General features: G+C 36.0%; 1 protein-coding gene across 5 annotated transcripts in view; it reads left to right on the forward strand.

Moving 5' to 3' along the window:
* The window catches only part of Hmgcll1 (3-hydroxy-3-methylglutaryl-CoA lyase like 1), a 138,306-nt gene that overhangs the window by 14,278 nt on the left and 102,775 nt on the right, over positions 1-21,253 (forward strand). For 3 of the 5 annotated variants that reach the window (XM_027938272.2, XM_027938273.2, XM_027938274.2), the window contains exons 2-3: positions 17,908-17,988; positions 18,194-18,301. The exons of 1 other annotated variant lie outside the window; for it this stretch is intronic. In XM_027938272.2, the coding sequence (XP_027794073.1) occupies positions 17,908-17,988; positions 18,194-18,301 (189 nt within the window). Of the gene's footprint in view, positions 1-17,907; positions 17,989-18,193; positions 18,302-21,253 lie in introns of those variants that run through there. One more of the 5 variants, XM_071613925.1, reaches the window with a different exon arrangement.

Here is a 21,253-nt window from a genome sequence, read left to right on the forward strand (position 1 = left end):
AAAGACTACTAAGTCACTGCATGTACCTGTTTGTTAACTATTTCTTTGAGGGAAAATTGCTATAGGTCACTGTGATTTATTTTTTAATAGAAATTGAAAAGAAGAACATTGATTTATTGCCTAAGATGGATGATAAAGATTGCATCCAACTTTAGCAGAACTGTGCAAAATTTTTTCTTTGTTTTGATGTTTCAGTCTGCAGATGTTGGCTGTGTTTTTTTTTTTTTTGTGAGGAAATAATGGTGTTAGCTATGAGTTTTCTTGGAAAGAAAGAGCTTAAAAGCTTTGGAGTGCTGGGATCACAGTCTGTACAGCCAAATGAACATGGATGGAATGTTAGGTGAAGTCCATAGGGAGTCGTTCAACAGCAGCATCTGGAAGGAAACAATAAGTGACTGGAGGGTTTACTTTTCAGGCAAATGATTAAGAGGTGATTAAATGAAGGTGTTAGGATGTGAGGGAGGGAAGGAAGCACTGAAGGTGTATATATAATATGGAACGGAGGGATTATGGAAAAGACTTAACAGAATGAACTGTAGATCACAGCTGAACTTATAAAAAAAATGGAATTGGAATTTGGACAGCACAGCTTGTAGGTATCACATGAAATAGAACATGAGATTCACATAATACAGAACACGCCGGGAAGTACTTTTTTGGAACAGTGAAGGACAGTGATGATGTCTAGTTATTCAGAGCCACTGGAAATCATTTCTTAGAGCTGGAAAGACATCCTGCTATTACAACTTTATAGTCTTACTCCAATTATATTGGCCCTACTTTAAAGTCCTAAGAAAGCTCTGGGCTTTGGAAATGGAAATCCAAGGCTTTGATCAAATGAATGGTTTTGGTTTAGCAGTTTGATACTAACTCGTTCATAATGCAGCAGTGTTGCTTTAAATTACTTTGAACAAATATTTCTTTTGACTCTACTTATGAATAATCATGTCTTCCTGCCTACTCTCAGTTGTGAATGAATTTACTCAATTAAGGAATAGAAAAAATAAATAACTAAATGAATCTCTCTGTTTAGTTTAGAATAAGTGATAAAGAACTATTTTTCCCCCCAAAAGGTTCATATTTGTTGTTAACAACAAAATCAAGTTTAAATCTTAATACGAGTCTTCCTGGTGATACACATTTGAGCATCTTGGGAAAGTTGGAATTTACAGAGAAAGAGGTAAAGCAGCTTTGTGGAAACCAATGTCCACATCTGGCCATGGTCATCTTTCCCAGTGGTCACTTAGAGGCCCTTTGTTCTTTCATGGATGGAGATTTCATAAACACGATGCTCATCCACTACACACATAAGAACTATATTTCATTAGCTGACATGCCTTAATTCTGTTACACAAAACCCCACATTTAGAATAATTGCAGGTGATTTTTGGCTCAAGTCTAGCAAGATCCAGACTCTTCCTTGTTGTGTTGCTGCTGTTCTCTAGGTCCTTTTTGTTTAGCTGGAGGATAGAAAATGAGACCACAAGAAGACACATTCACTTTTTTACCATTTCAAAAAGTAACATGATTTTGCTTCACTCCTTATCCAAAAATCCCTTTTATAGTCAACTCCAGATATGAGGGCGGCATGAGAGTGTGGTCTAACCCTGTTCATGGCAGTCTGTGCCATATAGATTTAACCTTCCTGCCAAATCTTCAGGCAGTTATTTACATTTAAGAAAGTGTAAATCAGGCTGGGGTTGTGGCTCAGCGGTAGAGCGCTTGTCTCGCATGCTCAGGATCCTGGGTTCCATCCTCAGCACCACGTAAAAAATAAATGAGTGAAATAAAGGTATTGTGTCTAACTATAAAATAAATATATAAAAAAACAAAATGTAAATCTAAGTGAGCACATGCAAGGACATACTGGGCAAGTTAAATAGAGGGCTATATACATAGTATTTGCTTCACAATACAACTTTTTAGAGCAAAATTCTTTTTTTGGTGGTGTTGGGGGGGGGACTTCTCCTGTTTTTGAGATGATAAGTCTCATTTAATTCTTTTAAAATAATTCTCTGTATGCTCCACCTCTCCAGCCTTAGTGCATATCTATCTCAGCGATGGTTTCCTTAGATGGCTCAAAGAAGTCAAAAACCTAAGGAATTCCATACTGCTAAAATGTTCCTTAGGATTGGTTCCATTCATAGGTTAAAGGTGTGAAAATGCCTGCCTGCCCTTAATGTTTTTCTGGGCTATTTTAGAGTGAAGATAGCATTTATATAACAAAGATCAGCAAGGCATGGTGATGCATGCCTATAATCCTAGCAATTCAAGAGGCTGAGGCAGGAGGGTTGCAATTTGAAAGCCAGCCCCAGCAACTCAGTGAGGCCCTGAGAAACTTAGATGCTGTCTAAAAGAAAAAAAAAAAAATAGACAATTAAGACCATAATCCTGACTAGATTAGGATCAGGGTCAGTTAAACTTTGATGAGATTTAGGAAGGAGCAGTCAGGATACAATACTTCTGCTGATGATAGACCCAGAGAGAGATAGAAGGAAAAAAATTCTCTTTGAAAAATGGATTTGAAAACAAGGCTTTTTTTAAACATGATTTCATAGTTTTCCCTGTATGTAACATTTCTCTGGAAATGCAGATTTATAAAAACATGGAAACTAGACAAAGCTCAATATCTTGGGAAGCCTACATGTTGGAATTAAGGGACTGGTGAAGGGATGGTTTTGCCTAAGTATGATTGTTCTTGGTCATCATATTAACAACCAATGGAGGAATTGTAGGTAGAGGCAATGGCCTTGTTCTGCCAATATGAAAGCTCTGTTTTCTTGTAGGAATAGAATGGACATGTAATCTAATTAAATATTCATTCCTTCAAATTATATTTTGTAATAAATTTAATTAGGATATTTATGTAATTTATGGTCAAAATCAAGACACTTTGAGAGTAAAAGGAGATAATATTATTTGTCCTAGTACAATAGGTATGGACCAGGACCACTTTCAAATGAAAAGCTTATGACAATGATTCAAAGAACAATAACCCTTCAAAGTATTTAATGGCCCTTACTTTTTAAGAAGCTTTCATCCTTATCCTCAACTTACGGTTTAAATTTAATTCAGTGTTAAATAAAAATCGACAGAAACACTAATCTGAATAGGCATCCCTTCACATATTTAAGTTATAAAATTGCCTATTAGTTGTCTATGGCCAATATGAAATATTTCTAGTACTTTTAAGCCTTGCTCGTCCATCCTGTAAGCTGCTGCTTTAATCATTTTGTGGACCCTTTTAAAATTCTTTTTGTCTTTGTAACTGGCGCCTGACGCAAGACTGGGTTCTCTAAACATGGTTTTCAGCCCAATCCTGAGGAAGGCAGGAGTATTTCAGATTGCGCCCAATACATGAAACTTATCTAAGCATACTGTTGTTGCCTTGTTGAGCGAGAGGATAGAAAGTTGTAGAATGAATTAGGCAGTCTTTAAGTATAAGATGCACATTTCAGTGCTGAATGGGCACCAGCTGTACTCTGCACAGGCAATGTGATTTATTGCCTAGCACTTTACTCCCCTGTATATGGAGAACATTTAAGCAGAGCTAGATTTAGACTTACATGGAAGGAACAAATACACACGTGAGATGATTTAAGAAGGATCAGAAATTCAGCGGCCCCAGACCACCCCTCATCAGCCTGCTCACATTCGCAACATTAGAGACACCTCTGGGGTTCAAGATATGTTGTCTCTAAAATGAAATAGGCCACCTGGAAAGGAAAGAATAATAAAGCCAGTAGCAACCTCATCAGCTGGGTACAGAGCCCTAAGGAAACAAAACACACATTTTAATTAGAATTGGGGCCAGGAAAGGTCAGTGTGTCAGAAAGTGAAGCCAGGTGAGGAGTCAGTGAGTTAGCAGCAATCTAGAAATTACCGACTGTGGAGCTGGAGTTGATGATGGCAGGTTCTGCCAGGGAACACGGAAGTGCTGCCAGGCTCCCTGAGATGGAGTAATTTGTTATGGTTGGCCTGGGGTTAAATGTGGCAGGCAGTGAGACAAAGGTAAGTGCCCTGCTTTAGAAGCACATCCCTTAAAGTGATAAACAAGTTAAACACAACCATATGCTATAAAACAGTGATTGGAAAAAAAGGTGTTTTTTTCCCCCACATATTTTTGATGCATTATAATTATACATAATGGTGAGATTTGTTGTTACATGTTCATATCTGCAAACAATATAGTAATATAACATGGTCAATATCATTTCACAGTATTTCCTCTTTCCTTCCCCTCCTCCGTGCCTCTGGTCCCTTTTCTCTACTCTACAGATTTTCATTGGAAAAAAGTCTCTGTATAAAGATATTTAGTATAAATCAGCATTCGTAAGTGAGATGTCAGTTTTGAGACCTTGCAAGTAAAATGGAGAAAGCAAAATATTGGTATCGTTTGGGTGATTGAATCTAACTTTATAAAGTGTGAGGCAGCTTCCTGTAGGAAAGAATTTAGTCGTGCTCTGGGGCAAGGTAGGAAAGAGTTTAATGGAGATGCAGGTTTTGAATAAATTTAACAACTTGCTTTTTCTTACATTTGGGAGTATTTCCTTTTTGTAAGTATTCTGTCTACACATTTTACATTGTTGAACTTTTAGGGGAAATCAGGATGTAAGGTACATATCTGCCCTGCTAGGCCTGAGAGTTAGGAGATTTACTCTGACATGGTTAAAAGTTATTGTCCTCTCAGGGCCTACTCTTGCCCTCTTTGCCCAAATTATTCTCATCCAAGCTTCCATTATCGCTCATTGGAGTTTCCATAACCTCCTAATTTTGTGGTCTCTGTGTTTCCATTCTTCAGGTCCAAATACCATCCCTTCAGTCTATTTCCAAGATAATAGCTAGAGTAAGCCCAAACAAATGAACCTCAGATCACATCTCTCCTCTATTCCAAAGCACTCCCGCGGCTTTCCATCTGCCTGGGAATAAAAAATCTTTACCTGGCCCTCTCTGTACCTTGCATCCTGATTTTTCAATTACTTTAGCCTTTGGTTGCTTTTTCTCTATTTAACTCTGGCCTTCAGGCACTTCCTAGAACAGTTATTACACTGGGCACATTTCCTGCAGTCGACTGGGAGAATGTTGCCCTGGCTGATCTCTTGACTAACAGGCTGCTCCACAATATATTTGTCCAGCTTGGCACACCTCCCCACCACCCACCTCTCTTTTTTTCTTTTCTTGAACTGTAACTTCTGATATAAAACTATAGCATGTCTTCTATTGTCTTCTCTCCCCTTTCCTTGAATTCTTTTTATTCATAACACTTATCCCTGTGTATTTTAATTATTGCCTTTTGGGGGGCAGTGGTACCAGAGATTGAACTCAGGGGCACTTGACCCCTGAGACACATCCCAAGCCCTATTTTGTATTTTATTTAGAGATAGGTTCTCATTGAATTGCTTAATTCCTCGCTTTTGCTGAGGCTGGCTTTGAACTCTCAATTCTCTTGTCAGCCTCCTGAGCCACTGGGATTACAGGTGTGTGCCACTGTACCTGGCAAATTTATTGCCTTTTAATTTTGCTATTGTGTGTAAATTTCATGAAGACAGGACCTTTTATCTGTCCTGCTGTATGCCAGGTATCAATGCCCATCCAATGAATGAATTAAAAAAAACAAGATTTTAGATACAAAATTTCACAGAATCCCTTGTCATTGCTGCTTATAAGAATCACAGTATTTCCTCCTTCTGATTTAGAAAACTCCCAGATGATCCTGAATATTGGTAAGTATTTGGACCTGTAGGGTCAATAATTTTGATATATTGTGTCCAGTAAGACCAATATTAAGGTTCAACTCACCCCAGCCAACTCAGGAGAACCTGCACAACAGATAGATGTATATTCTTTTAGGTGATGGGACTTCTTAATCCTTCAGAAATGGAATGGTGTTCAGCTAACCATCCTTTTGTAGAAGCTTCTTTCCATATTTAGCTCCCATTCAAAGTGTTTTTAAAGGCTTCTTTTAGACAATTAATGTACATATAATGATTCCAGATGTTTTTCTCCAATGTATTAGGGAGCATTATGTGTAGTAGATTTTTGTTAGTTTTCAAATATATAACATGAATGTGAACATATTCCATTATATGACTGATAGAAAGTGTTTACTAAGGATGTTCTATATAGCCAGCTCAGCATAATAAAGACTAAGGGTATCAGAAAGTAGAGAGAAATTTTATTCTTGTTTGTGGGGTTGTTGTTGCTGTTGCTGAATAATAAAAATAATAATAATAATAATAATAATAATAATAATTATTATTATTATTATTATTTTACATAGAAATTTTTGGGAGTAGAAACACTAAAGGAAATGAGCCACAGAGATATGGGTGGGAAGAATAGCCCAGCAGGGGGAAATTCAAATGCCCAATTGTTCAAGTAACTGCAAAGAATTTGGAGTGACTGGAGCAAAGGTGAAGGACAAGTAGAATAGGCTGTCAGATAATAATAAGGTGTAAGATCATGGAGGGCATTTGTATTACTCATTTTTTTTTTTTTTTGTCACTGTGACAAAATATCTTAGAAAAGTAGCTTACAGGAGAATAGATTTATTTTGGCTTATGGTTTCAGTCCATGGTTGCTGGGTCCTTTGCTTTGGGTATGAGGTGAAACAGAGCATCATGGCTGAAAAGTTTGGTGGAGAACAGCTCCTAACCCCATGGCAGTCCTAAAGCAGAGGGAAAGGTGGGGAGGGGGAAGAAAAAAAAGAAAGGTCCAGGGACAAGAACAACATATATCCTGAAGGACATGGGCCTAGTGACCAAACTCCTCAAAGTTTCTACTACCTCCCCACAGTTCCAAAAGTTGGAGTCCAGGCCTGTAGCACATGGCCTTTGGAGGAACATTTTAGATCCATGCCACAACAACCTCCAATGCCACGACAAAGACCAAAGACTTTTGATTTTTTTACTGAGGAAAATGGAAAGTTGTGGAAATTGTATTGAATGGAAGAGGGATGTATCTGGGAATGTTTCAAAGTACTATCAGGCTGCTGGCTGCTTTGGAAAGGAAATGGCAGGAGTAGAAGCTGAGAGAATACTTAGCATGTTCTTTGCAGTAATCCAGGTTAGAAGTGATTATTTCCAAGATAGAATTTGATCTGCTGATAACCTTAATATAGAGTGTCAGAGAGAGAAAGAGAAAGGAGTCAGGGTGAATCTTCATGTGGGCTTTAACAATTTAAAGAAAAATGTGGATTTCCCCGGAGGTGGGGAACCTTTGGGAAGAAAGATTATAAAGAATGGACTGTCAGTTTTACACAGAACCCTTTAGACCTAGGCAAGAAGACCCTCCGGCTCTGGGCATCATGCCTAAAGGACCTCATGTATTGGCATAGCTTCTTCAAAATTGTTCACATCCCCTCCACTGCTTTGAGTGTTCCAAATATATTTCATTATACTTATAATTTGTCCCACATGACGAAGTTTCTGAAAATTTCTGATGTATTTTGAGGTCACAATTTTTTCCTGTAACATTACCCAGTTTCAAATGGAATAATTGGTGTACCCCAAGAATGATAAAATGACTAACTGGGTTATTTAGAGGCTTTGTAAAGTCTCTTTAGTCAAAAAGTCTCTTTGGTCAAGGATGTAGGTCAGCTCTCATGTTGTGATATGAACATCTAACAATCTGCTGGCTGCATATCACAAGAAGATCTGCATCTAGAACAAAATTGATCTTCTATTCTCAAAATTGGTTGTAAAGCTGAAAGGAACATCCCTGAGGTGAAAGGAGAAATTAAAATCTAGCTTGAGAAGAGGACATGGGCTTTTTTATAGTACTCTTGTCTTTGAGTATGTGATGCCAATCAGAATTATTAATGTATTTAATTTGCCTTTTAAATTAGTATTTTTTCCATAAAAACATTTCCAACAAGTAAATTGCTGTGACTTCTGTATTCGTTTATAGCATTATTCAGTCAGGTTTTGAATATGAGCTCTCATTTTTCCTGACATTGGAGTGAGTACCCCTCTGTTGCCTTTCACAAGTTCAAACTGAGGTTGACATTGCCAAGTGGAACAGGATGGGTGGAGTTGATGGTGTCAGCACTGGAGGTGGATAAAATTGTTGGCAAGTTCCAGAATGTCTCCAAAGTGTTTGGAGCTCCTTGCTGAGAGATCTTGAATAATTTCCATGTAGGATTTTGATTGTGGCAAGGACTGTATAGGTAATCAGCTCCACTGTTAACAATGATCCCTTTCATTGAAAATTTTAAGCTGGTAGGTGTATTTTAAAATGATAGATAGAATAACTTTAAGCTATCATTTTTGCAAAAATATTTTTAAAACCCTTTTTATGTCTACACGTTATATTTATAGGCAAACATTGCTCAAATGGCTCTTCAGGAAGGACAATACTAAATGCTTTATATTCATATTCTCATTGAATCTTTACAATGAAATTATAGGCCAAGTGTCATTATTATTCCCATTTTGAACAGAAGAATAATTAAATTATATTTTCCACATTTGTGCAATAGTGTCTGCTACAGCCTAGTTATTTTTCTCTAGATATTTTTTCCATCACACTAGATGGCCAATTACAGTATTGTTAAGAAATTCCTCAGATTTGCTTTAGTAGTGGTATTGGAAATGCAGCACAAAGAGTAATGAATGCTTTATTTTGGGTATATTTTAATTAGAGTAACTCCTTTGAAATTAATCACTATATCCAATAAGCTTTCTTTAACCAAGATCTAGCATAACATCTTGCATGTTTGATATGTAATCAATATTAAGAAAATGAATAAATGAACAAAAAACTATTGCCCTTATATTTATTTGTCTAATGGCTATTATATTTATGGAAAGCTTATATATGTACGTATATATTCATATATATATATATAATTTGGCAAAACTCTTTATAGCTATTACCTGAATTTATTCTAAATTAATAAATGAAGTACAGAGTGCTAAGAACATTTTCTGACAGACATGGTGGTGCATACTTGTGATCCCATTGGCTGAGGGCAGATAATCACAATTTCAAGGCCAGCCTGGGCAATTTAGTGAGACCCTGTCTCAAAATAAAAAGGGTCTGGGTAGCCTACTATGTACAAGGTTCTAAGTTTAATCACCAGAACCTCACAGGCAAAATAGTTTTTCCCCAGGATGGCAAATACATTTTGTCTTCTGTATCAGACTCAACATTGATAGAAAATGGGAGATTTACAGTATCTCTTTGTAGTCCATATTGGAGTAGATAGATATATTGAGAAGTCCTAGGTGTTACCTGGCCTCATTGTGAAAGCCTACTGTGTTTGATTACCATTGCCTGATCTGAGTTTAAAATGGAGATGCAGTACGATTCATGCTTTGTATTTTAAATCTCTGCGGTAGGTCAACAAGTCCTACAGAGATGGCATCTCCGCATTATTTGTCAGACTATTTAAGACTTTGAATTTAGTACTATTTAACAGTCACTTTCATTTTGCTGTATTTGGTTTTGGATGCCTGAATTTTTTTAAAGGTCCCCTGAATTACTTCTATAAATTCTTAATGAAGTTTGAGTTTCCTTTAATATGGTAAGAACTTCATTCATTGACATAGTGAAGCTATGTGATATTTTTCAGAATGTCTGGATTTTTCAGGTCTCTTTGAAATATAACAGTAGAAGAGTTAATATAGCTTGAGGAGAATTCTATAAATCTCTACTGTTGCTTGTCTCAAAAAAAATAAGAGTGGGGAGTGGGAGGAATATTTTATTCTCTCCATCAGATAGAAAACAATACAATTCCTTTAATCAGTGGCTGCTTGCCATACACTTGAGGCAGTGTTAATTGGCTTTTGCCAAAAATAACACAACAGGTACAGAAGCTACATTTGGAGTTGAGGTTTTGGTAGTTCTCTGACATCCTTAAAAGTTTTAACATCTTTATGGCTTTGGTAAAGGCTGTATTGGTCACTAAAATAGATTATGATGAGGCCATCACTCCTTTACTTTAGACACATACAGATGACATAATCTCTTCCATTTCCCAGGATGTTTTGCTCTCTCCTCTTCCCCTACCCCTCTTTCTATCCCTTGCCCCTTTCCCCTTTTCCTTCTCCACATCCTTACTCTCTTGGCTGAAGGGAATAAATGAGCTCTTTCAGAAGCTTCTCTTTGCCCTTTCCTATTGTGACAGTTTTATATTATGGGTTAAAGAACCAATATATGGCGGTATCTGTTTCGTTACCAAATGTATCTATTCAATTATACACTTAGGGACTAAAGAGGGATTGTAGAGGAATAGAGTCACAGGATTTCACTTATCATGTGGCCTCCATAATCCCTATTCTAATAAGGGGGTGTTTTCCAAGGGGACACTTTGGATCTCTAAGTTTTGATGTCAGCTTGGACCTTGTGTCCAAGACTGAAATGTTTAGTGGTCTCCTTTATACAGTGCTCATTTACTGTCAAACCGTTTGGGGAAAGATTAGAAAACTACAATATACATAGTTCTTATAATATTATAAGGTCCTTCTCATGGGAATTTGTTTGCTCCTTCATTCCATTGGTTTTTGGCCTGAAAATTGGTACAGGTATGTAGACTAGCATGAGGTCAAGGCTTATTGAGGCAGCTGACCTCAACTAACTGGTCCACTTCATCCTTGGTTTATTTTGATTGTACAGATCAGGGTACCACAACCATCATCCCTTGTTAGGAAGGCCTGACTTGTGCACTGCAACATGTTTACCCAGTAAACATGTAGTAGTACTCAGCCACTGTGACAAGAGACCGTGTCTCCAGACATTGCCAGATGTCCTCTGGGGGACAAAATTGTCCTGATGGAGAACCAGTGAATATCTATCAATGTTTACAGGCTATCAGGAAGTAGCAATATCCCACCTATTTTCAAGGATATGAAATAAGTGGAAATTGATCAGCAAATTATCCTAAATCCCATTTTACAGACCCTTTCCTCAGATCAGTTCTGACACCAATTTTTTTTTAGGTATGATTCTATAGGAAACAGATTCTTAGATGAAGAGTTGTTTGAAGGAAATTGTTGCCCTTGGATTCAATACCTGTGGGGTAGTGAAGAATACAGGATTAGCAGAGGAAAAATTTGAAATCTGATGTGCTCACAACAAAGGTCATAGTCACACAGGCTCTCTGGAGCCCATACTATAGTCCTTCAAGTTGTACTACCCTGAAGCAAAGGGTCTAGGCCATTCTGTTCCTTCTTCAACCACCCACTGGATGATCACAGGGCATGGGCGTGAGCTTAAACAAGGAGGCTTTCTCTAGCTAGGGAAAGGGGCTACTTAAAGAACAATACTGCCAAAACTCTAGCATCTGGGAATGCTTCAGTCCTGCACGGAGTGTCTGAGCACCACTTCACCATACCCACAATAGTCTGCTACTAATAATCATCAAAATTTCCCAGGGATAGACTTTACCTAAGTTTAATAGCACCTGGTAGTATTTCTGTAAGCCCCTGTTCTGCTACCTTTATTACTCAACAACTCATCCCTAACAAATATCCAAAACTGGTTAAATAGTATGTGATATAAGACATCACATGTAGTTTTGTTATTTTTCTGAGAAAATTTGTAGTATGTTTATAAGCATGTAAATACTCAGACATGTTGATTTTTTTTATGGCCAATCAGAAAATAGACATTACATAAGTATTTTGATGGGGGAAATTTATTAAGAGTTGAACAGTTTTATTCAAAATTTAAATGGCATCTAATAGTTTTATTATGTCTAAGAGAGTATATTATAAAGTTGAAAACTCTGAGGATATCTTGGATGTGATGTCCCAACTTGCTATTATTATACAGGCAATATGGTAAAATCAAAAGATCATGAACAGCAATGTAATTGCTTTTTCTCAATAGTAGTAGCAACCCAATTTAAATTATCATCTGTATATATTCAATAAATTGGACTGCTTATGAATTTGCAAAATGCAAAAGCAATTTTAGTGGCTTCCAAAATAAACTTTGGGAATGATGTCAGCATATCAGGTAAAAATGTTTTGTTGGCAAAGACATTGAGGAAAGAAATTTTCCAGAAATAAAATCCTTCAAATCAAAATTTTAGTCTTCTTTTTTTAATTGGCACTTTCATTTTTATCTTATACTATAATTAAGTGATAAGGATAATGTTAATCAAATATAGATCATGTTGGTTAATTTTTTATAATCTTAATTTTATTATTAAGTTGCCACAAATAAAGAATAATTTTATTTCTTAAACTAATGTAAATAACAAATACCATTTAAAAAAGCAGAGCTAGATATGTAGGATCAATGTTCTAGCAAAGCATAGAAGGGTTTTCTTTTTTGGAATTCTTTTTTCTGGGGGGGGGGCTACTAGGGATTGAACTCAAGGACGTTAACCACTGAGCCACATCCCCAGTCCTATTTTGTATTTTATTTAGAGACAAGGTCTCACTGAGTTGCTCATTGCCTCTCTTTTGCTGAGGTTGGCTTTGAACTCATGATCCTCCTGCCTCAGCCTCCTGAGCTACTGGGATTACAGGCATGTGCCACCACACCCAGAGTCTTTTTTGGAAGTCTTGTCAATTTATTTTAATTCTTTGGTTGAGTGGTTCGTTAAAGGTGTGCATTAAAAGTTACCATTACCAATTTCTTTAATGTTTCTCCTTACAAGTAGTTCTTCTCATTTTTGTGGTTACATGTTTTATAAACTGTCCTCACAATCTTTTTTCATATTCTCTATTTTTAACATTATATCTTGTTTTATTTGTAATACAGCTGTGACTTTGATAAAGCAATAATTAACTGATGAATATCAAAGACATGTATGCATTTATTTCTCAAGCCACTTTTTACAAATGGAATTTAACTGAGAAGTGAATGTACATGCTGCACATTGAGAGCCTGTTTTAAAAAATAAGAAATAAATTTAGATGATTTTCTATTGTTCATCCTTTTATTACATTCTATAATCTGCCATATGTGGCAGATAACTGTTGGGTAATATTCTTATGCTTCTGTAACTACTATTGATTTTTCCAGTGTTCACAAAATTTATTACAGAAGGGGTTTATTTTTAGTTATGTTGTATATCTACACTGACACCCAACACTGGTTTCCCATAAAGTGCCAAGAATACACCTTAGTATACATATAGAGATAGGACATTCATGTTTGTAGAGCTTGTTTTTAATCTCTGTTAAAACTTTGACTGATGGTTGTTGGGAAGCAAAGCATTGCACACTCTTTACTTTCTTTCTGATTGTTCCCAAATTGCTAAAAAGCATTCAGGTACTTTCCTTTACCTTTTGAGCTGGTAAATTAAGAAATACTATTCATGGAGGATTAGGTACCTTAATAATACATTACAAAAATTATTTTGCATTACAAACTTACTTGGTTTTGAATGCATTCTTATTAAATTGCCACAGATTGCCTTTGAATTAACCCTGAAATATGGATATTCTGGAAATAGGGTTTCAAATATCAGCTTTGTTTATTCAGCTCTTGGTTCCAAAGAATCACCCAGGGAGAAAAATATCTTTTGATTACTCTGGAGGACCAAGGTTTCTGTGGATATCTGCTATATCAGTGATAATGGTTTACATGCTTCTGATTATATTGGGTTAAAAGAGAAATTAATATCCAAGAAATAACAAATAGCAGAGTGTAGAAAGTTTAACATTACCACAAAATGCACCATGTGCATATTTCAGATGTGATGACAAAAATAGATTCTTTTGGAAAAGCTGATATCTAATGCCCTCTCAAGAAGTCCAATTTAATTTCAAAAGAAAATCACACAATTTCCTGATCCACACTTCTCATCTGTGTAGTGGGAGCATTTGATTTGGCCCTCAGAGTCATTCTCCTTGGGAATACTAGTTATGAAAGAGGATATTTCAACTTTACACACAAAAAACTACTTCTCAAGAAATGAAGTCAGTGGAATATATACAAACTGGTTTAGAAATTTCTACTATGGTAGTGTTGTGTAGGGAAAAAAGCTATACTTGTAGGGTAGATAATAAGAAATGACACTTATCACCATGAATAGGTTGACTGTATAAAGGCATCCATTATTACACGCTTGTACACACACACACACACACACACACACACACACGATTTCAGAGTTCTACATCAAATTATGCCTTCCTTTTATTTTTATGGACAATTGAAAAATGTGAATAAAGCAGAACACTTACACTTTATGTAAAAGTAAGGTTCATTACTATTTTTTCAAGCAAAATTCAATAGTTGACAATGTATTTAATCTCATCTTAAAGAAAACTAGAATCAGAGCCAAGGAATTTAGCAAGGTAAACTTAGAAAGTCATTTAATCTCTCTTTCATTTCTGCCTTACTAATAGGGTGGCTTCACAGATGAAATGGAGATAGAAAAGTTCTTTGGAAAAAATACAACATATAAATGCAAGATAGTATTTCTTTTATTGTTGCTCTATGAAAGTGAACCATTAGAAATATGATGCCAAATGTGGGCACACACTCAGCTGTATAACACAGCTTTTTGAACTCCTCACTCTAGATAATGCATCTTTTGTGTTCGACTAGTATCATATACTGTATTGCACACTAAACAGGATACACTAAGCTCAGTAACAGGACTTTTACTGTTATAAAAATAAACTTTAGAATATAGACCTGTTTAAGGACTATGTTACTAACTTCTACAGCCGAATATTTTAAAACCTCAATTCCTTGTAACTTAGAACTCACTCATGTTCAGTGTATAGATAAAGTACCCCCTCATTCCTGTCTCAAAGTAGCATGAAGACCTAGGTGCCACTAAAATGTTCACTAGCTATGGGCAAGAATTTTTGTTTGTCTGATTCCTTTCAAATACCTACTAACTATTATAATATTGGCTAATGTACTCGCTAAATGAAAGACTAGCCTTACTTATCTAAGTTTTAGGTATGAATTCATTTATTATTTATAATTCATTCATTTAAAAATGGGCCCATAATAAAAGAGAAATAGAGGGAGAGAGAGAGGCAAGCAAGAAGTATTTGCAGATATTTTTAAAAATATATGTTTCTAACAAGTATTATGGGATTATAGAAATTAAATTACTTAATTTTATCTGAAGTGGTTCTGAGTAGATTACACATGAAATCTTGGATAATGTATTAGAGTTTTGGTTGAGGAAAACAAATATTTTTGAGTATTAATAGTGGTAATTGTTGTAAAATGTTTCTTCTTTGTTGTCTTGCATATGTGCATGTCTTAGTAGCATGGCATTGAATGCCTTTTCTTGATTATCTTTCAAGGGTGTTCATCTAGCAGATTGCCTTGGAAGATATAGTATGTCCATCTGGAGCAAAGGCAGGCATGCTTGCTGCCAATAGGAAATGCTGAGATTCCCAAAGTGCAGCACTGAAATACAACCCACCAGACATTAACATATATTAACTAAATATGTGTGATATGAGAGCCCTTTCTTGGTGATCTCTTTCTAACCATTACTACCACAGATTCACACATAATGATTGATGTAAAATCCCTCATGTTGTATAAGTACATGAGGCTGGGGGTGTAACTTAGTGGTAGGGCACTTGCCTAGCATACACAGTACCCAGGTTCAATCCCCAGCACTAAACACACTCTCTCACACACACACACACACACACACATACACACACACAAGTAAATACAATTGCACATAATTTCAATGTGGCTATTTGTGAGTGCAAACTATCCCAGACCTAAGTTTAAAATAAATAAATAAATAAATAAATAAATACCCAAATTCATAATCTTCTCATCAGAACATAGAATATGCCTCTTCTCGGATACTCCATCTTCCGTGATTTCCTTACCATCTCGTACTGCTTCTATCTAATTGATCCATTTATTACTCGTTACATTTTGGCATACACCCAGCACCTATTGCAGTCTGTGACACAGACTGTGCATAAATAATGATCCATTGATTGTATTGGGGAATATCTTTGGTCACTGGCTTAATTCAAACTGTCTAGAAAGACTGAAGAGTAGCATTAGATTCAAGAAGAATCTAAAATCCTATCAAATGGTCACACATTCAGCTTTGACTTAAATGACCATAGTGTTGGTTTTCTTCATATTACCTGTGAATAATTATCCAAATTTATCACATTGATGCAGAGAAATGTACCCAGCTCTTTAATTGTACTCATTGTACACAAGAATTAAAAAACACTATGTTCCTTCTTTGGGTCAAAATTTCCATTAAACACAGAAGTACTCTTTGTCCATGTATGCTGCAAGCCAATTGCTGTTGAAAATGTAGTTTTGTGAAACAACCATCAATAATGAGACCACATGTATTAAGGCTGCCTGGTTTTGTTTCAGATTTTGTTTCATTGCTGCCATTTTAGGACTAGAAAGAGAAATGAGTGTCTCTTTTACACTATATTCCCATGCCATACATTTTCTTTATTGCTGGGTTGACATTATAGGCACTCCATAATTAGGCATGGTCTCATGACTACCATTCAGAACTGAACCTAAATCAGAGGACTCATGTTCCCCTCTCAACTCTACACCCTCCTGTTAATTTTATGCATCATAACCTTCACAGAAGATGCAGAAATGAGAGTTGTCTTCCTTCTTGGCTAATTTTTGTTAACAAATTGCCTCATTTTAGGGAAATTGTAGAGGATGGTCTGTTAACATTGTATCAGCGACCATCTGGGTTCTTCAACTGAATTAACACAGAATAGTAATAAAGCCTGTAAGAGTTTTAAACACTAAAAGGGCCAGTGAGCCTTTTTCTGTTATAGACAAAAACTGCATCCTGCGTCCAAAACAGCCACTTCACCATTGTATGCCAGTTATTGTCACAAGAACAAAGTGAGACAAGATGAATTGATCAGCTTGAATTTGTCTTTACTGATGAAAGGTACAGGTCTTGTGAATCTGGGTTGATTCTATCAACTATCCATATGAAGAACTTAATGATGAGTTACCAACACTTCACTCAGAGAAAAAATTATGTTGGTACAGTCTATAAAGGGTAGCTTCTTTGTCATTTAAACTGTGATACAAAACAGGCTATTTCTGTTTTTTTCTTATATTAAATAATAACCTTTAAATCAATATATTTAGAAAGCAGATGCCTCTTTTAAACTAGGTCCATCCTGCCTAGTCTAGGGACAGAAATTCCAGAAACCAGCCCATTTAGTACCTCAGAGTTGGGCATAAGGTAGAACAAGGTATTTCTTACAATGGGCTAGAGCTGGGGTGTTGGGACGATATTGAGGCTTATGTTCAATAGGCGAGTGTCCATCAGGAAGCAGTGTTTGTGTGGTAGCTCTGTTGTGTGACACAGAGAAGCAAATAGCATACTTTTATATCTAACCTTATCTTTCTGTGCATGAGCCAAAATACCAAATCTACACTCAAGTTCAGGGAATTGCAGGTGGCAGCTGGTATGACTCTTGTGTGGCAGATATCTGCTAATAACAATGGCTTAACGTTTATTTTAACAAAATGTGATCTAGGAGCTGAGGCTGTGGCTCAGTGGTAGAGCACTCACCTAGCATGTGTGAGGCTCTGAGTTCCACCCTTAGCACTACATTAAAAAAGATAAATAAACAAAATAAAGGTAGTGTGCCCATTTACAACTAAAAAAGAAATCTTTCTTAAAAAGGTGATATAATTATATGCAGAATGATTCAACAGATTTGCTCTTTAGATCCTGAGTGAATCCCTTATTTCACAATTTTATTTTTAGAAATTATTCTTTTGAATTTAAATCATAAAATATCAAGCAGTTATAAAAATATGAGTTCATGTTACAAATATAAGTAGGGTATTTAGATTGTATCATTATGTTGATTTCTTACTGTTATTGCTTTCTGGATGAGGCTTTATTTAATATAGTATAATTGTTTAGCTTTTTAAATAAGAAAGTATGGCAATCTAAATGCTATATTTTTCTTGTCTTTATATTTTGCTTTTCAGGAATCATCCCAGTTATCTGGGCTCCCTGAATATGTTAAAATAGTAGAAGTTGGGCCTAGGGATGGATTGCAGAATGAAAAGGTAAGTTTATATTGGCTTTACTGAGTGTATTTCAAACACTCAGTTTAAATATTAACATTTCTTAGGATGTTAAAGACATGTTTGTTTTCACTTGCTACTTGAGTTTATAAATCACATTTCTTTTCAGTTAGGAAGTGAATTTCTGTTTTTCAACAATAGACCCCAAGTGACTTTACTTATAATCTAACTTTTTATGTTTTTATAGGTTATAGTTCCTACAGACATAAAAGTTGAATTTATCAATCGACTTTCCCAAACTGGCTTGTCTGTAATAGAAGTAACCAGCTTTGTGTCCTCCAAATGGGTGCCACAGGTATTTAAATTCAGTTTCTTAATTAGACCATTAATTTAACAAGAGTTATTTAGTAAATACTCTGATAAACATTAACCTGATATAATTGACTGTAATTATTAACTGTTATGGTTTAGATGTGGTGTCTTCAGAAGCTCATATGTGAGATAATGCAAAAAGGTTTAGAGGAGAAATGACTGGGTTATAGCATTAGCCTAATCAGTGAATTAACCTCTGATGGGATTAATTAGGTATAACTGGAGGCAGATGGGATGTGGCTAGAGAAAGTGGTTCACTGTGGGCATGGCTATGGGATATACATTTTGTATCTGGAGAGTGGAGTCTTTCTGCTTCCTGCTCATCCTGTGAGCTGCTTCCCCCTGCTACACTCTTCACCATGATGTTTTGCCTCATCTTGAGCCCCCAGAAATGGAGCTTACTGTCTATGGACTGAGACCTCTGAAACTGTGAGCCCCCAAATAAACTTTTCCTCCTCTACAGTTGTTCTAGTAGGGTCCTTTAGTTACAGCAATGAAAAAGCTGACTAAAACACTAACTTTCCATACTATTACAGATAATTAGCTATGCCCTGATATGATTAAAGTAAAACCCCTTTGATGGAATTATTTATATGAATTGAATCCTAAAATCTACCTTGGAACTCAGTACTAATCCCACACTAACATATGGACCAATGTAATGAGTCCAAGTTAAAGCTCTTAAATAGAAATTTAGGTACTTGCCTTCCATTTATCATTTTATGACTTACTTTATAAATAACCTGAATATTTCTTAGGATGTTAAAGCTTTCATAAAAAAAAAAGAACTTTAGGCTTTATTTTTTTCATCTGATAAAAGGAAGTGATGATAAGTGGCCTGAACTGCCCCACAGAATTTCATATTAAAGGATGAGAAATATCTATATGCTCCCTTAACTTTGATTCTTTCAATGCTTACATTTGCTAGAGATAAGACATGAAATTCATCAAAGATGAGATGAGGAAAGTCATCCATAGTCTTCTCTGGAGAATTGATAAGATAATAGAGCTTTATCCAGAGTTTTCAGGTGTTTGGCAACAGTCCTTGATTCTGAGAATGGATTCTAGTTTTTGAAACACAAGTAGCATTTAGCAACCAGGACAGCCCTTTCCTTTCCTAATCCAGGGCCTGTTCTCCAACATGGAGAGTCTCTCCCCATTACTTAATTTCACTGATTATTTCTGATCCCACTCCCTGGCTTCCATTATTCTCTATTCTTTCGTTTAGTTTATTCCCCTAGATACTCTCTTCCTGTCCTCTCTCACATCTTTTCATGACCACTGACTGGGTTTCAGGTTCTGCTCAGATTCTGATTCTAGTGCTGTCTTCTATCTATGCTCTCTTCTTTGACTGTCCTTCCTACATCAACACCCACCTCTAAGATGAGTGCAAATCAATACTATACTTGTAATCCTACCATCTCTAATATATCTCACCTGAATGTGTCTCTGGCACCTCAAACTCATTGGGCTCAAAATCAAGCTCACAGTGTCCACCCTGCTGTATATGAAGTGTTCCCTTTGGAATCTTGGACTTTAATTTTCAAGGGACTCTCTTTTTTATTCACTCAATTGCTATTGTAGTCAGGGCTGCTATAACAGAATACCCTAGTTTTGATGGCTTGGGTGAAAGATTTATCATAGTTCTGGAGGCCGGGAAGTCCAAAATCAAGATTTCAGCAGAGATGGTATCTAGGGAAGACCTACTTCCTAGTTTGTACATAGCGGTCTTATTGTATCTTCATATGTTGGACAGAAGAAGAAGGAAGCAAGTTCTCTCTTGTCTCTTTTTATAAGAACATTGATCTCATCATATCCTCTATCATCTAAAACCTCCCCAAGCCTCACCTCCTAATACAATGGAATTTAAGATTTCAACATGAATCCTGGGAGGATTCAAACATCCAGTTGATAACAATTATTGACTCTTAGAATTCTTATTCCCCGGTATAGTCTCTTTTTTCAATCTCATATTAGTAACCAAGACTTTCATTGACCATAAATGATGTTCCTAAGCGTTGTCTCTCCCTTTTGTCCATGTTTTGCTTATTGTGTCTACAGTAATTGTTCAGAAATATCAGCCTTTGCAACCTCATGTTCTAAGTTCTTTTCTCCCCATTGAAAGAGCCTGGAAACTTTGGTCTGCTATTCAAGTCCTCCATTTGCAGCCTCTTTTTCTTTTCAGCCTTAACTTCATTACTCTATTTCACTTTACTGAAGATCTTGCTAAACCAAACTGCTCCTTGTTCCTGGTTTTCATGTCCTACCCATTTATATATACACTTGTTTTTTTCATCTAAATTTCTTCATTTTTAAGCAGTTATTACAGAATGATGTGAAAATGTTAAAGTCCTTTTCATTACAATGCATTTGAGGTAACAGAATCTGCAATGGGGTTTTCACTTATGTGTCACTTTTCAGTTATCTTTATTTCTCCTCAAAACAGTTATTTTCCTCTATCCCACTGTCACTTTGTATTTTATAAATATTCTCCAGTTGTCTACTACCTAGACCATGAGCATTATGAAGATCAGGAGTTTTATTTATCATTGTATCCCCAGTGCTTGGGATATAATAAGTAGGTGCACGAGAAATTATTGTGAAATGAATAAGGAATCAGACTGAAAGAATAATACTTTCAGTTATCTGGTATGGGCAAGTGACTCATTTTAATTCATGTATTTATTCCTACATAATTAAGGGTATACATATTTCCCTTAGGTAAACAAATAGGTTGATTATTCTAGGCATATTTCCTGTAGAGTTTTATTTTGCAAAATTCTCATTGTTTCACTAGCTGTCATTGTTTGTAAGGGAGTGCAAATCCTTTCCATCTGTAAGTCTCTATGAATTTACTTGATATTTGTTGTTGTTGCTGTTTTTTTTTTTTTTGTCTGTGCTCACTTCACATGATATGCTGGTTTAACTTTATAAT

This window comes from Marmota flaviventris, chromosome 6 (genome assembly GCF_047511675.1).
Source record: "Marmota flaviventris isolate mMarFla1 chromosome 6, mMarFla1.hap1, whole genome shotgun sequence".
Lineage (NCBI taxonomy): Eukaryota > Metazoa > Chordata > Mammalia > Rodentia > Sciuridae > Marmota > Marmota flaviventris.